The 17,741-nt window shown below is 35.3% G+C and overlaps 1 protein-coding gene across 1 annotated transcript in view; it reads right to left on the bottom strand.

Annotated features, from left to right (window-relative positions):
* The window catches only part of PREX2 (phosphatidylinositol-3,4,5-trisphosphate dependent Rac exchange factor 2), a 177,844-nt gene that overhangs the window by 90,671 nt on the left and 69,432 nt on the right, over positions 1-17,741 (bottom strand). Inside the window, exons 10-20 of the mRNA XM_017812536.1 lie at positions 17,305-17,454; positions 14,446-14,590; positions 12,896-12,996; positions 9,034-9,137; positions 7,836-7,885; positions 7,205-7,280; positions 6,376-6,448; positions 5,073-5,215; positions 4,832-4,924; positions 3,457-3,605; positions 975-1,060 (exon numbers count right to left, since the gene is read on the bottom strand). Coding sequence (XP_017668025.1) covers positions 975-1,060; positions 3,457-3,605; positions 4,832-4,924; positions 5,073-5,215; positions 6,376-6,448; positions 7,205-7,280; positions 7,836-7,885; positions 9,034-9,137; positions 12,896-12,996; positions 14,446-14,590; positions 17,305-17,454 — 1,170 coding nt within the window. The remainder of the gene's footprint in view (positions 1-974; positions 1,061-3,456; positions 3,606-4,831; positions 4,925-5,072; positions 5,216-6,375; positions 6,449-7,204; positions 7,281-7,835; positions 7,886-9,033; positions 9,138-12,895; positions 12,997-14,445; positions 14,591-17,304; positions 17,455-17,741) is intronic.

The following is a 17,741-nucleotide window of genomic DNA, read 5'->3' as shown; positions in this document are numbered from 1 at the left end:
TCTCTCTTCAAAATACCCCAAGGTCCCAATTCAGCAAAGTATTTAGGCATATGCTTAAAATCTTTCAGATTTAGCAAACCACACAAGCAAGCACTTGCATATTGTTGAGGCTAATTGGAATAAAGTATGTGCTTAATGAATAAGGATAGGCAGTTGAATTGAGATCCAGGTGCAGAAATAATTATCACATCAGCTCAACAGTCTGTAGTTTATTAGTCTTTCTCTTGAAAATCTAATTTCTGACATCACAGCCTAGAAAAAAGTCATCAAACTTTGTTCAAATCTGGTTGTTTTGCAGATCAGTTCACTTAAAATTCCTCAGTTACAAAGGCAGGAGGGGGTAAAAGGACACAACTCTCCCACAATAGCTGAAAATACAGTTCGTTTGCTCTAGCATTAACAATATGAGACAGCAACAGAGAATGCTTCAGCTTCTTTTATCACAAGTCAAAAATGTATTCAAAAACATATTGGGTTAGGAACTCCAAGCATTTGACAATCACATCCCAAAATGGACAAAACAGTATTTACATGAAACATCTGCATTTACTAAGACAGACTAGGTCACTAGCAGTCTTGAAGAGATTTTTGAAAAGTGCATTTTCAGAACATTGCACAAACAAATGCCACCTAAAAAAAGTAGTGCTCAGGAAGTGACTGGTTCCCAACAACCAAGCATTGGAGAAGGTGATTTCATGTTCATCAGCTATTCCTTAATCTGTAAAGAATGCACAGCTCTAACTTAACTTTCATACACCAGTATAAGTACATACCAAAAAAGAAGGTGGAAGATCTATCCAAAGTTTACAGAGTATAAGAACACAAAATAATCATATTTGGGTTTATTTTATATTGCTACTTTGGGTGAAAAACATCTAAGCTACATCAGTAGACCTAATTTTGATTTATCTCAACCAGCCATTTAGATGTTAAACGCATATTTACTAGTAACATTGACAGCTCTTACAGCTTACCTCTCCCAACAGCATGGACAACTGATGGGCCAAAGCCCCGGATTTGGAATCCAAGTCCATCTGCAGAGTCAGGAATCTTCACTGTCCTGATACAAGGAAAGATTGAATATGAATGTAGCAAAAGGTAGCATATCGTTACTTAAGATAAAAGTGGACAGCTACAAGCAGATTATAAGGGTGTAAGACTCCACACTTTTATTAATTCACAGTTTCAGATTCTGCACCATTCATATTCCAATACGGTACACCACTGGTATCAGAAATAAGAGTAAGCAGAGACAGCGAAAAATATCTATTTCACAGGGAAATTCGATATACTGATTACAACCAAAACACCACCATAGCTTTAAAATTCCTCCCAAAGGGTCTGGCATTTGGTTAAGTTGCCACAGCACAGCAACACTGAAAGCCCTAGGAAGGCAGTCAGTCTCTCAATCAAGAGGACAGAGCCTGGAGACCACAGAGCATGGCAGGCCTGGTCAGATGAGCTGCAGAAGACTTCAGAGCCTAAATCCATACTGTAATTTGTTAACTTCTAAGTGTCTACTCAGTGAGTTTTCTTGAAAAAATGTTTTGTTGTGGTTTTTCTCAGCAGCAGTGCTGAGATTTGTAAAGCAAGAATCATCTACTGCTGTTCATGACTTGTAAGCACACTGTGCTATGCTCCTGCTTGGTGTAAACCTACTGAAAAACACAGTTCTGAGACGCAAAATTCGCATCTACTCCTTAAAATTAAGCCCTGAGCTCACTCAGTGTAAGCTAGTTTACCCACATGATATCAGCTCAGGATCTAGAAAAAGCAACACAGCTGCATTAGCCCTTATCAGAGCTAGTTAAGTCAGGCATAAGAGTGCACTGATTTAACTTTGCAGCTTTTCCTTCCAGAGCCAGTTCCATTATTATTTCAGAGATGTTTGCCCCAAGTTCCATTTGCCATTGCAAAAGCAAACAAATTCAAAGTGATTTGGACTGTAACAAACTTGATTTACAGGCAGTTTTGACTACTATAATAGCATCATTTCTTGCATTTCTTTTTTTTCCTAGTATACATAATGTTAAGCATTTGGAGATGATTATCATCAGAGGAGATCCAAAACTCACTGAAGTCTACAATTTCTTTAAAATATTAGAATATTATTGAGATTTATAAATTTTCATATGAAATATTTTTAAAGTATAGCATCATTTAATGTCATCTTGGCTAGGCTTCACGAACAAAGATTTGGGAATCGTTTAACGTACTTACATATTAATTAACGTTGATACAATTGATATGCATTCTGAAACTGCTTTGTGAACATGCTAATGAACTATGAAAGACCATCACTGGCAGTTTAGGCTAAGAATTTAGGAGAGAACTGTCTGTTCTGACAAAACAGTTGTGCTAGCAGCAGGTACTGACAAACAGCAGGCAGCACTGAGAAACAGATTCTTCAACTCCTGTGAGCTCCGCGTTCTGTCAGACTTGAAATTCACCCACAAGTTCTGTCAGAAATTAAACTAAGGTCTACGCTAAAGAAAGGCCAAGGTATGCCTTTTATGCTTTCTACAACACTATGGTCAACTGGTTTGGGTGAGTTTTTTGTTGTGATTTTTGTCTGGCTGGGGGAGGGGGTGGGGTGGTGGTGTTGGACTATCAGTCCAGATGAGCATCTTTATGCCATATTTCCTTCTTTGCTCTTTTCCCCTTTCTAGGTGCCGTTCTCAAGACACCACTGCTTATTAACAGGAGAAGTACATCTCCATTCTACCACTGAACCAAAGGGAGGCACTCTGTATATGCTATCTGGTTAAAGAGCATGGCTCCTCTTTACTCTGCAAATTTCAATCAAAATTACTCCTGACCAGTGTTTCTTAGGTCTCCTCCTTCTTCGTTATGTATAAACTAGCAATAACTGCATTAACTTTATAAATATACATATTTGATGAATGCACACATTAGGCCTCATTTTGTATTTCTTTAACACAACAAAACTTGCATTTAGGTAGGAATGGTCAATCCTGTGTACAGAAATGCATCTGTTACATAAAGATGAGGAACTGTTTACTTGTTCCTGCGGTTTACACTACCAGCACACATGCTGAAGGGACCCATTAGACCACAGTCTGACTATGCCAAACCAGCAATTAATCACCAGACACAGGAACTTATCTAATACACAGCGTAAGAGATAAGTGATCAAACTGTCTGTACAGTCAAGGACACTTCATTTATACTTGCAATTCCTGCATGTATTCAAAGTGGCAGAGCTGAAGATCTAAAGTACTCATGTTTCACTTTTGCTGACTCACAAATATAATACAACAAAATCTAAGCAGATCAAATCGCTTGACTTTACAAAGTTAGTTCAGATATAGCATTTCAAATAACTTTACAATATTTCAAATAACTTTACAAATAGTTCTCTCCGAAGTTCCACTGGTCCTTTAAAATTCACTTCAATTTTGTTTGTAAAATTTCCCCAAAGGAATGACAACTTACTCCCGTGGTTTAGTGCTCACAAGAACCCGCAGGGGCTTTCTGCTGTTTAAACAGGCTTTCAGGAAGCAATCCACTTCACTGAAGGGTCGCAGAAAAACCAGGTCACCATTAATGGCAAAGATTTTCTTTCCAACTTCCAAGCCTGCCATCTAGAAAACAATAACAGTTTATAACCACTAACATTATGTTTTCTTCTGCTGGCATGCAACCCCAGTAGCAATAATGACATGCACATTCACTTTACATTCTTTATGACTCCTTCATGTACCACACACAAAGGACTTATACACAAAATTCTTCTAAAACCAGTTAAACTGATGTGAAGGGTACAGTAAACACTCATTTTGAACAGACATAAATAAAAGATCTAGTCTTAATCAAGATTTTATGACAGTATTACAATACCAGTTAATACTTTTACTAATTAACGTAACAGCTTTGATTGAGCCATTTATTTCATGACAATACTTAATTTGTTCATCCATCATTTTCCAAAGGAACTAAAGCTTCTTTTCATAAAGAAAGACCTAATTAAAATTTTAGTAAGTGAATATTTGTTAAGTTCCAAAACAAAACAGTTTTTAAACTTTAGTGTAACAAGAAAGGAACTACAACCAGTTGAACGACAGGAGTGGCTCAGGGTATGCATTAAGCCTTAGCACCATCTGAGATCATGGCAGAATCTGGCTGCTAGAAATCAACATATAGCTCTGTGGCTGAATTATATTATTGATTTGCTGTGTCTTTTTATAATTTAAATTTCTATTCCACCATGAGATTTAGAAGGCCTTGAAATCTAGGTGCAAATTTTTTCTCTCACAAAAGAGACTCCTTCTTTATCTTTACATGTATAGACTCCTGTGCAGTTCAGTAGAATATGAATCTACCCGAAGAGCATCTAAAGCAATACCAACAAACAGGAAGACTGCAATTTATTCATTTAGATTCTCAAATTCTAGACTTTATATAAAGCTTGATACATCTTTTACTATGAAACACATCAACTGCAACTCACATACTAGCTCTATACTCATTTCATATTCTACCAAAAATGTTTACTACACTCAGGATTAATGTCATCACAGGAATATTATAAAATGCATAAAAATAAAATTATAAATTTTATATCACTTACTATGACAATTTAGCTGAGCAGAAAATAAGTGTTCATAATGGTCAGAGCAACATGTTAAACAAAAAACAAAACAAAACAAAACAAAACAAAGGAAAAAAAGGGAATAAGATTCATAAGCACAGCCTTCTTGGAAAGTTGTCAGTTACCTTCTACCACTATGGACTTTCTTATCTGATGCACAAAACATACATCTGTGATCAAGTAAGTAAAACAGGGAAGACAATTTATAATACTCGATACCTCAGCATTTGATCCTTTCTCCACCACTTTAATAATTGGCACCTTATTTTTATCTTCTAAACCAAAACCATAAGTGCCTTCATTAGATTTAATCTGAAAAATAAAATTGTTTAAAATATTGTTCAGAAAGCCATTAAGAAAAGCTGAATTATATCCTCATTAAATAAACAGTCCTAATTTATTATCACTACGATCAATTTTTTTTACTCATCAAAGCATACAATCACTGGGTTTCACTCACCAGTAATGACTTGGCTATGACATTTTCCACTACTTTCAGATCATGTTTCATGAGTCTGTGCTTCATATTTGATCCTTCCATTTCTTCATCCGCATAAAAACGGAACAGCAGTGGTTCATCCTTAAATTCACTTTTCTCTAAGACTGTGATAGAAAACCACACATCCTTTTTTAATTTTGAACTTTTGAATATCACATCTTTCATAAGTCATAAAATACTGAACGTGAATACACATATTGAATGCTAGCAAAGTATTTTTGTGTGTGTGTGAATCTAGGGAAATCGTTTAACATACGCAACAATTGTTATTTGGATCCATTACAGATAGGTATCACTAAGCCCATTTTTCAACTACACGTGGATTCCATCAAGTCGAGAAAGCCTATCAGCTTGAAATCATTTTAGTAAAAATGCAAAGTGCAAGGTTTCTTCCTAAAAGGGATCTTAAAATATGATTTTGAAGAGGTCCGCTGGGCACCTGCTGAAGATGCTCACCACCAAGTTCTGGCACTCTCCATATGGTGAAGCATGCCAGGTTCAGTCTCAGAAATAGGTTTGATGGAGACGAGGAAGCAACCAGAACAGCAGATGGATGCAGTTTGTATGTTTAAAACTCAAAGGAAAAAGAATGAACAATACCAGAGAGGATGTTAATTCTCCCTCCTTCTCTAAACAGGATGATAAAAACATTATTCCTTCTATAATTCTTCTTCTTTTCATTTCAGTAAATGACCTACTGCTTTGATCCTTTCACTGAAATCTTGTGTTTGACAGTATTAAATGGGACCTTATTCACATCATTTTTGGTGCTGTACACATCTCTGCTCTCCTCTCTCTTCTTTGTTCACTCCTATCATTAAGATTGTCTCATTTTCCTCCAGTCCACTTTCTCCTATTATCACCACTTCACTTTTTTGAAGTCATGCTCCTCCATACTCTATTCTTTCCCCAAAACATGTCACACTTCTTTCTTATATGTATCCTAACTTTTTATTGTCTCATCTGTGCAAACATGTATTACCTGCTTAAAAAATTTCTTGCAAAGTGACTAATAAAACTGCCTCAGCTAAATCCTTTAGAGTATGAATTCCTCAGCAGATGCTATAAAATTGGATATAATTTTCAGAGTGCACAATAGCTAATTTTTTTCCTGATGACTGTGGCATAAGTCTCTTCAGTGAAACAAAAGAAGAATTTTCCATCTGTGCTGTAATATCTTTATCAGCACATGCATTTCCTTCCAACTACGTAGATAACATTAAAAAGAAAGTAAGCATAGCTTGTACAGAATGCATTTACTTACCATGGTGCATAAACCCATTATCACAAAGAGCTACACCAAATATCATAGCTTCCTCCCTCGTCCGGCAATCCCCCTGTTAAACCATAGAATAATTTTTTTAATATATTTTAATATAGCAGCAAAATGGAATCTGTGCACAATGGCATAATCTTACAGGGATGGCAATAGCTGTAGATTATATTTATCATCACCACTTTTATATATACATTTCTAGCATACATACATAAAACAGAATATACATGTTTATCATACAATCAGAGAATAGTTTGGGTTGGAAGAGATCTTTACATGCTCTAACTCTTTACACTTTGAAATAAATAGGTAAACACTGAAGTAACACTCAATAAAAATTGAATGTAAGAGAATCTAAAAGTATCACAGTTTTAAACTTTTACTTTATGAAACTAGTGCATGTTGACAGAGTGAACAGGATACCCTGTTCTTGCTTCTAGTTCCTTCAAAATAAAACAGAGTTGTTGACAGTAAATTAGTACTGAGTTTTGTCCATCTAATTAGTAGTTTAGAGTTATGCAGAGCCTATTCCTTTCATTTTAAGCCAAGAACAGTGTTACATGCTGAATCATAAAGCTTGTCATTAAAACATTTCAAGTTCAGTTGCACATAAGGAAGATAAGCGCAAAAAGAATTAACAGCACAGCTGCTGACAGATGATTGTGTTACTTTACCAGTGTAAGAGGATTACACTTACACACACTGTTCTAATAACTCTTACACAAAGTGTTTGCATGTTATTCTGCTTGATACATCACTAGCTTTCAGATTAGAATTTAAATGCACGACATGCATAAATCCAAATGTGTATACTTGCCTGTGCAATCAACCAATCTATGAATTTGTTAGCCATAACCACAGATTTGTAGGTTCTCAAGTGATAATCTTTATCCCTGTTCAAAACAATGCAAAACAATTTTAAAAAATCAAACAAAAACTCAAAAGAAACAGAAAAATACTTGTATTTTATGAACAAGTCAGTGCAAGCGTGAATTGAGCATTTTATAATGGTTCAGAAGTTTCTTCTGGAGAAAAAAAGCTAATTAAACCTTTCAATGTAAACAGAAAGGTGGAGGCTGACTACATCTTACTTGGGTGACAGTGGCACTGGAGTATAAAGGCAGGTGTGTTGTTACAGCTGTGACTCCCCAGACAAGGTAATGGAGTGTAAGTGAAGGAGTATACTAACATACACAGTAAGCATATAAGCATATCCATCAGGACCTAGAAGACCCTGGAAGCCTGTTAAAAAAGTCACATTGAACAGAGTTGGTAGTCACTTAAGGATTCGGTTATACTTTTTGTCTTGATAGCCCTTCAATCTTATTTGATTACTCTCAAAAGACCAATCTTGAAGGGATGGATTAGGTTTCTACATTCAAACACAGTATCTTTAGATTATATACTACTTCCAAATGACTCTCTAAGGATTTCCCAATTGGACTCACCTAATTACTGGGGTAAACAGACTGTGAAGGCGACAGTACAGTCGTACACCCTGTTAAAGAGAAAGAGGTGATGTTAACCCCATGTTCACATCACACAGTACATAAGAGGCATGGGCACAGTAAGGAAGCCTATATGTTGTAAATGCACTTCATTTACATAGCAAAAGAGTCTGTTCAAATTTTTATGTATTTTCATGTGCCAAAACTTAATCTTTCCAGATAACAGTATTGGTGAATAAATTATGAGAAAGCAAACATGTCCAGTCTAAACTAAGCTTCACTGAGATACATGCAAAAAGGATTAGCTTTAAGGTAGCACTAAAAGACTCTGAAGGTTTGAAATAATTTGAAAGAAAAGTACAAAAAAATAAAGCAATGTCTCCATACATTAGGGTTGTCCTAAATACTGGTTGTTACTTTACACACATCTGAGTAATGAAAATAAAAAATACTGTTATTTCATTATATGGATCAATACTTCACTTATAAATTGAAATTATAACTAATCCATTTTAAAAATGCAAAATATTCAAAAATTAGAAATGTTTTCATTTACAAACCAAAATATTAAATATTTGGAGTACTTTAAGAAACTACCATCAGAAAATTGCATTTATAAAAGGAAAACACATTAGTATTACTTAGTGAACTAATAAAAACCAATTATGTTCACAACATTCAAGAACAGTGTATTTGAATATTAATGAGTTTAAAGGCAACTTCGATCAATCTTTTCATTATGCTCAGTAGCACAGATATATAGCACTACCTACGTGTGTTTGAACATCTACATAACTATAGATTTACTGCCTTGTTAAGGCACTAATAAAAGACATGCAGATTTAAGAGAAATCTAAAATCAGTTTCTTATAGCTTCGTATCTATGAAAATGGACTGAAAAATACAACAGACTGAAACACTAGCTTCAGAATCCCCCACAAACCTAGGCAATGCCTCCTGCACATGAAACTACTGAATAATAACTATAACTAAATAACAGTAATCTTTCATTTTTTATTTAAAATGTATAACAAGAAACAAAAATCTTACAAATGGAAAACTGAATTTGATTGACATTGAGACTGGCAACTGTGAGGGGATGTTGTTTATTCCAGCATAATACTTTACATTGTTTTTCAAGCAGAGCCTCAGTTTCTGATGTGTCCTTCCTAATAATAGCAACTATTTTATTCTGTACCTTGGAGATCACATCCTGCATCTCATTTCTGGGGTAGTATGTTCCATCATCATATCGGAATCTATACAGCATGTGTTCAGGTTTGAATTGGTGCTTATCTGTAACTAAATTAAAAAAAAAAAAGTATTCTTTGATTACTTTCTGAAGAAATCAACAAGAGAGAAAAAGGTCAGCATCATTTCTTCTAATAACAGCCCATTACACAGCAACAGGTAGATTTCAGACAGGAAGGGCAGGAAGCCCAATTACATCATCTACTTTCAGTTCCTTTACGTCACAGGTGACAGTATTTCTTAGAACATTTAAGTAGTAAAGAAAAAACCAAACAATTTCAAGTCACATGGCAAAGAATAAGGAAAACAGATAGGGACCAGCATGAAATTCAGGTACTCAAATCTTTCTAGTCTTCAGTGCTTTGCAAAACTTATCGACTAAATATCCAAATAAGACTTCTTTTCCAACTATTCCTATTATTCTCATACATTATTTTCTGTCCTCATTCTTGCTGAGGCCAATCTCAAATGATTAGGTAAAGATATGAACCCTTCCCAATACATTTGGCCAGTCCCGAACTGGGAAAAAAAAGGGAGAGGGAATGTCTTGCCCTATATATAGACAGGTAGAGATCATAAGTGCAAGAGACTGGCAATCATTACAAGGATTTTAATAATCTATTTCCCCAAAGAGCCATGAAAAAGAATCTTAGCAAGTGGATTTCCAGCATTTCACAAGATTCCAGCACCAAACCTCAAAACTTCAAGTGTTTTTTCAAAACAGTCATATCATAGGATACAAAGCTTCTCCTGGAAATAGTACTACTGCAAGTCTTTCTGAAAAACAACTGATCCATTTGATGGCTGAGGACAGCATTAAGCACTAGCACCGTCCTAGGATAACTTTTTTATTAATTATGGTTTTGCTTGCAGTTGTAAGCTTTAATTTTGAAACTAAATTTACATGTCATCAGTTGATAAAGAAGGGTAATGTAATGTCTTTATTAATCAGAGTAACACACCTGATAGCGTTAGGTGCAAGTGATTAAGCCATCATATATAATTCTCTTCCAAAAACTTAGTTAGGCATCATAAATTTTGTACAGTAAGGTGCCTTCTGTCTGTGTCATTTTTCATGCTTCTTCAAGCTCCTCACTATCTCCACACATCATCTGACACACAGATATAAAAACTGAACTTCATATATTAAATGGTTTCACTAGTGTCACGTGCAAGAGGAAAATAACTTCTCTACCTGCATTTGATATATCTACTAATAGGAAAGCCCAGGACAATATTCCAATTGCCTTGAACTGATGGTTCATGCTAAGGTGATTATCCAAAATAATTTCTAAGCTTTTTACGTATCATACATCAGATACAGACTACAAAATTTTCACATATAATGCCTAACGTAAGTATCTAAATGGATTTTAATGGATTGTGACCATTTGACTCCAGGAAAAAAGATATCTTCTAGTTCTATAACTAAGAAAAAATTCTTGTGGTTGAAGAAAAAACACATTCTACTAGATTAACATGAATTAAGAGCTTTTATAACCACCAAATACTGAAAATAGAAAAACCACCAGGACAGTTTTGCCTAAGGCCAAGTTGTTCATTACTGTTCCACGGATGCAATGGGAGGGAACTGGGATCACAAAGCACCTTTCCTTTCTTGCATGCCCATCATGAACAGAGCAGGCTATGCCCTCTGAGTACCACTCTGTCTTTGCAGTCCTGACTTACCACAGTGCACCAGAAACTAAGGCTGGTTAGGGCTGGCACATCCTGAGTTTCAAACACTTAAGCTGATGAAAAGCTGTATTACCACTAAAATAAGAAAGCCCAAGTTGGTTTACATATCACTTCCAACATTGTACCTACATTTATGCTGGAATACATATTTATATGGCACAGATGAAGAAAAAGGAACACATTTGGTCTTTTCACTTACTTCTTTGCCAGTGTAATTTTAAACCACATCAGTACATCAGTCCAAGAAACTGTGCAGCCATAGAAATACTTATTCATTTTAAAACTCTCTGATATTCAGTTCATTTTTGTAACTACAAAGCTCCTTACTACCTTGAGACAAAGCTTCCATTTCTCATCATCACAAGCAAGTGACTGGATCAAGTATCTCAGCCCACTGACTGCACAAGTAATTTCAGATATCACAGAATTCTACCAGGTGGATTTAAAATAGCAGCATAGCAAGATACAAGATTTTTCCTCTTATACAAAGTGGAGGGGGAAAAAGAAAAAGGAAAAGCCATAACTTTTCTACTTCCAAGAGTTTACACACTAGGAAGTAAAACAGTGCCCATCACAACATGGTTCTGTCATTGCTAGAATGAACTCCAGCACAGTGACAAGGATGGCCTCGTGAATATTCAAACTCTAACAAAGACCTCTACAATATTTGCAATGTAAATAACAGCCAAACTTTCTTTCTCCCTTGATCCCTCTGTGAAAACAGATGGTTCATTCAACTCTATTTTAAGAATGCTATTTTCAGTGAATCACAGCTGGATCCACTATTCAAAGTAGCATGTCTGGCTTACATTTCTATGCTCTAATATAATTACCCTTTTATCTCATGAAACTACACAATATTCATAATATTCTGTATTGAGAAATTCTATGATTGCATTTAGGATATAAATTACAAGATCAGGAAAAGAATCTGGCAACTAAATGATTTCATTGAAAACAATTTCTCTGTGTGTAGTAAACATAATGGCATCTGACATTTGAATGATTGTGGAGGAAAGTCATGTAGACTGACATTAAAGAATTAAAGGCTACGTGACCACTGATGAATAACCCTAATTTTTTTCCTCCTACTTTACATGTGTTTAGAACACACACAGCTAAGTGGCACTATGTTTCTTCCACTTTCTTTTCAGTCTAGGACACTAAAAACATCATTATTAATCAGTATTAAATTCATTTCTGGATGGAGTATAGTAGCATACTAGATGGAGTTTTGAAGTGTATATTATCAATGAATCCATATAAATTTACACCCTGGATCTATGATGGAACAGTAGCTAACTTGACAACTGTTTCATCATTTGCTTTTTAAGTGACTGTGCCTATTGTATGCGAAATATGCCTTCAAAATCAGAAGTTTCTCCAGTTCATTTATATGGTCCTGTTAGACTATACCTTGTAATAGGGACAGAGATGAGGACCTGCTCTGGAAAGAGAAAAATGCTGCCAATGCAAATTACCTGCAGAAATTAAACATTCTTATTGGTCATTTGAGGGATACTTCTCTCCACAATGAGCTAAATGCACAGAATTGACTTAAAGTTTCAGCATAAAAATATAAATTTTAGTAACTATATAATATAGTGAAAAGAAGGCCTTAAAATTCAAAAGATTAAATTGTTGGGTTCTAGGCTGGATTCCATCAGTTTGAGTTGTAATACCTAACAGATGAGCAGGCACGTTTATCAACAGCCAACTGTGACTCACTCTCTTGCATAATTCTTAGTTGAACATGTATCCCTAAAATGCCTGGCCTTAATAAAGGTTAAAATCCTTAAAAGCAGTGTACCATTCTGTGTTCCCCTAGAATTTATTTTTGCTTACAAGAGAACAGAAATGTTTCTCTAGGTCCCTGTTTTCAACCTTGTGATCCCAACAGCATAGATATAATGTGATTAAATCAATCAAGCCTTTCCCAGTAAATCTGCTGTGCATGGACAATGGGCTCTTGAGGTCCTTGGAAGGATATAATGCAAATTCAACAAACCATCTTGCGTTAACAAGACCATAATTTTGTTAGACAAAATTAAGTACATTCCAATTACAATAATTATCTTGAAAAGAAGTAATTTAAAACTGACTATATTTACCATGATGGATAATGCCATTCTCTAATAAAGCTTGGCCAAGATGAACACCTTCTTCAGATTTGTGTATCTCTCCAATTTCCAACAGCCAGGACACAAATTCACTGAAATAAAAACAGACACAGAAAACAAACTTTACATGTCATACTACCAAATCTACTGCATTTCCATCTCCATTACTAGTGTTTCTAACTAGTCTAGTGAATGATTCTTAAGCCTAGTGATCTTGAAATTATCATACCCCCTTTATTTTTATGTAAACACATATGGTTTCCCATGAGATGTTTTCTTTTTTCTGTTCAGAAGTTTTCCATGCAGAAAGTTTACCTGGCACATAGTGAAGACTTTACATGTTTTCTGGGATTTCCTAAACTAGCATAGCCACGTTTGACCAGACAGACCAATATAAGGCAATCCCAGACACACATACTGCACCTGCCCAGGACAGATATGTCATGACGACAGACCACAACCACAGTATGACAGAACAGTAGGCTTCTTACTTCTAAGGTGTGTCCGACATGACATCCTGAGCATATATACAAAGTATATACTTCATGTGCAGGAAATGCCTGCCTTGTATCACAATAAAACTGATGCAGTTCAGAGACATCAACTTTATAGCATACGTGTAGGTTACAAATCAAAAGCGTAATGAGGTAGTGCAACCTTCACTGTCATGGGTGACCCAGAGGCTGGCAGAAGTGGTCTTCAAAAGGGTCCACTCCAAACACAGCACAGAAAAGCGGCCATCTGATGGTAGGTTTAAACAGCTCCCTCACCATGAGTGTATTCTTTACCTGCTTCCAACAACTTCACTGAGGAAATATGACTCAACCGTAACTCAATCATTAATCTTAATCCTGGTTTCCATTCTCTTCAACTATGTCACTTCTGACAGCACATAAGAATCTCCCAAGTTTCATTTCCACTTTTAAACCCAGTGGTATCTTCCTTACAATTTGTTTGTGTAAAACTTGCTGTACTTTATAAAAGTGCTTTTCAGGTTTAACCATCTTATGGTCAAATGAAATAAGTGATAAACCCTTTTTTTCCATACACACATTTTTAGGGTATCTATCTCTTTCTCTTTCATTCAGTCTTAAGATGTAGGCATTATATAGATTCCCCTGATAATACGGGTAAATTTTTAACTACATAAACCTTACTTAGTAACTCTGTTCTTGACATTCAAGCAAGAGGAGGATAGGAGCAGTTTTAGAGACAGAGATTGTTTTAAGTGGAATAAATAACAAATAAACTTTGCACCCCAAACTAATCATTATAGAGACAAAATGCATTAAACAAGTTGGGAATCATTTCTTTAAAGAAACTAATTCACGTGACACACTTTCAAATTTTCATCATGCCTTTGCAATCTAAGTATATATTCATAAATTTTAGGAAGACCAATTTAAATTTTGGCTAAACTCTGTGAGGCAAATAGGTCTAACAGACATTGCAAATGAAGCGTGGTTTTCTCAGAATCCCAAAGAAGATTTAAAATGTGTTTTTATATGGTAAAAATTCATGCTATCAAATGCATATAATACCTTCCAAGAAAACATTTGGGAAAAGTGGTTAATTTCCTCTTCCTGTCTTTGATGAGATTCCCTTGTTTGCACATCATTTTGTACAGTCTTTCTCCTTGCTCAGAGATCATCACCCAAGTGTCCTGTTCCATGCCCAATTTTAAACCTGCCAAAAATGCATTAAAACTTTATGAAGTGATATTGCCATTATATTTCAGTATCTTCCCCAAAATGGAGAAGCAATACCAATATTTTAATACCAAAAAAAAAAAGTAAAGGACCTGTTTTCCATTTTTTCCCAACAATCAAGTTAAACTATGAACATCCGATCCTCATAAGGCATAACAAAAAGATATTTTTAAGTTCCTTATAGTGAAGTTAAACTACTAGTCATTCAACATCACCACTAACTTTTTAGTAATAAATACTAATGCTGTGATTTTCAGATTTCAGTATATGAATATTTGCAAGGCAGTAGTCATGTCTTCACACATTTAAAATAAAAGAACCTTGGTTTTGTTTTTATCATGTGATAATAAAAATGTCTTCACTTAAAGGAATATTTTTCAAATTTCCAATTAATAGTAACTGGTTGACTGTTATATGTATGTTAGTTTCACATCAGATTAATTCACCCCTTTTCCACAAAAGCATATACGTGACTTGATTTTTATTTGCTTCAAGATTTTTTCAACAATGGAAAGCTATCAAGGGTTTTAGTTCAATATTTTTTACTGGTTTATTTTTTTCCTGTTTATCTTCTCGAAAAAATCATTATGTTTTTTGAGTAACAGATTAACAGATGATTAAATCCAGTTTTTGTTGAACTACACATCCTATGGCCATTCACAGAAGCTTGTGTTCAAGGAATACCACCGACTTTCATATCCCACACGCTTTCTCAATGAACAGTTATTAATGCTGGACAGAACCACACGTTTCTTGAATGTCTTGTGTACATGTTCTCAGTTTCTGTTCAGATTTTCATAATTTTTAAACTATAAATGTACATATAACTGTGCAGGTGACAAGTGGTGTCCCTCAGTACTCTGTCTTGGAATCGTTGCTCTCCAGTATCTTCATCGATGACACAGACAGTGGGATCAAGTGCACCCTCAGTAAGTTTGCAGATAACAGGTGTTTACAGGAAAGCCACCAAATTGACAGAAAGACTTCAGTAAAATTTTCCAATTCAGCTTGATTTCTCCTAGCAAGAAAATACAACCTATGAAAAGGTCCTAGTTCATAATTCAATTACCAAAGCTGAAAACTAAATTACTTCATTAAGGGCATTCTCTCCTTTTAGCTCAGCTTCTGCTGCATGGATTCCAAATAAAAGTATAGATTGAGTTTCTCTAAATCCATTGAATCTCTGAGTCTTCCAACTCATTTGTTTTTGGAGATTCTGTGTTGCAACCTGAATCTATGTGTGCCCCAGATCCTCTCCTCTTTGTTTCATGGTTGTCTCCTTGTTTGGCAAACCCACTGAAAACATCAGGAGCTGAAAATTTCCACAAATTTTTAGAATGCTAAAATCCTAAGACATGTCTTGGCTTTTGGATAGCTACCTCAGACCTCAAGCTTGCCAAGGTTTAGCTCAAACTCATCCGTCCTACCAGCTGCTCAGTTTATTAGTGTGAAATAGTAAGAATTCATCAACATAAAGTACACCTACTTAACCTTTGTATTTCTTATCTGAGGTACCAAGAGCCCAAGGGAGTCAAGAAACTTAACAGTGAAGTGGAATTTACTGAAAACATTTTAGTAGGTTCCAGACAAGGTCCTATACAGCAGCAGACAAACCTGGGTTTTGTTGTATTTGACACCATCTCTACCACATTGCTTTCTCATTTGTTATTTTAAAAATGTTGAGGTTTTAGAATGTTAAAGCACCTTTCTAGCTTTTCTGCTATTAATTCCTGGTGACACTATTAATTAGCCAGTGCTCAAATACCCTATTTGAAACTCTGGTTGTACAACAGATGTTCTACAAGCATCCAGTATTCAACTTTAAAAAACCAAAGAAAATATTGTTGGTCTCCATTTACAACAGAAGCACAAAACAACAATTACTGCAACAGGCAACAGAAAATCTACACAATTCAGGAAAAGCATTACAGACCTAAATACAAGGCCATATTTTCCTTTAATATCAAGGCTCCAAACAACATTATTAATATGGATATTTTAGCTTGCAAATGAAATTAGCTCCAGAAAATTATGAGGTGTCACCTTTCCCTGCTTCTACTTTGTACTGGGTTCACCTTGAACACATGAAGTTATTCATGGTCACATTTGAGATCAGGATTATATTTCATCCAAGTATTTTTTCACCTTAATTCAGTTATTCAAAAAGATAGTGGTTTGCCACTGGTGATTTCTTAATGTTTTGGTAGGGGAGAATACATCAAAGATGGGGTGGTGGGTACGTTCTGTACCATTTCACTTTAGATCATCCACATTAAAATCCAACACTGAAAGCCTGCTCATTTCAGTGATTCAAATGGCCACTCGCAAAGGGAATCAATGCATAAAAATCACACAAGGCATTTAGGACAGACCCTCAGATACCACAAACCATAATATTACACAGGTCTCAATGAGTTTATGACAATTTATACTAGTTGAGGATAAACTATAAAATCACAGGTTAAATCATCTCCCCATTTCCAAAACAGCATTCACTACCAGCATACATGATTGAAGACATAAAGCCCTTCCTAATACAAGCTTGATTTATTTTTCCCAAGCTGTTATTCATAAATCTTCAGAGGAATCTGACACCACAAGTTTGCCTACCAGCTGGTTTTCTTTATATCTCAACATAAAAATACAACATGGCTTTCTGGCAAAGCAACACAAGGAAGTTTATTAACCTACCTTTTCTCCTCTCTCGCTCTTTCAAAATTGCTTCCAGCCATTCTTGCTTCTCTTCAGGGGTTTTCGCCATGCATACAAACCACTTATTCTTTGCCGTGTTGTGGATCTTCCAGCCATTAATAACAGTGTGGCCACTGCTGTGGTAGTCAGCTAAGAATAGATAAAATGGCTTAAAGAGTCTCAATTCTTACAAAAAGCAATAGTCGTTACAATTACTAAGAACTCTCAGTACACATGAAGCCCAGGAGATAAAGAAGAACAAAAATTAAAGTTACCTGTGCCACTTGTGAACTATGTTATAACTTAATAAATTGTAGTTTTAATGTTTAGTAAACCATGTCCTTTGTAAAATGTAACAAAGAATTGCATAGCATATGGAAGAAGGTATAAACTCGATACTAAAACAGGCAGAGTCCTATTAAAACAACAGATAACAG

This window comes from Lepidothrix coronata, unplaced genomic scaffold, assembly GCF_001604755.1.
Source record: "Lepidothrix coronata isolate B3197 unplaced genomic scaffold, Lepidothrix_coronata-1.0 Scaffold36, whole genome shotgun sequence".
Lineage (NCBI taxonomy): Eukaryota > Metazoa > Chordata > Aves > Passeriformes > Pipridae > Lepidothrix > Lepidothrix coronata.
Note: the sequence above shows the minus strand (reverse complement) of the source record. Positions and strands in the feature narration are given on the sequence as shown.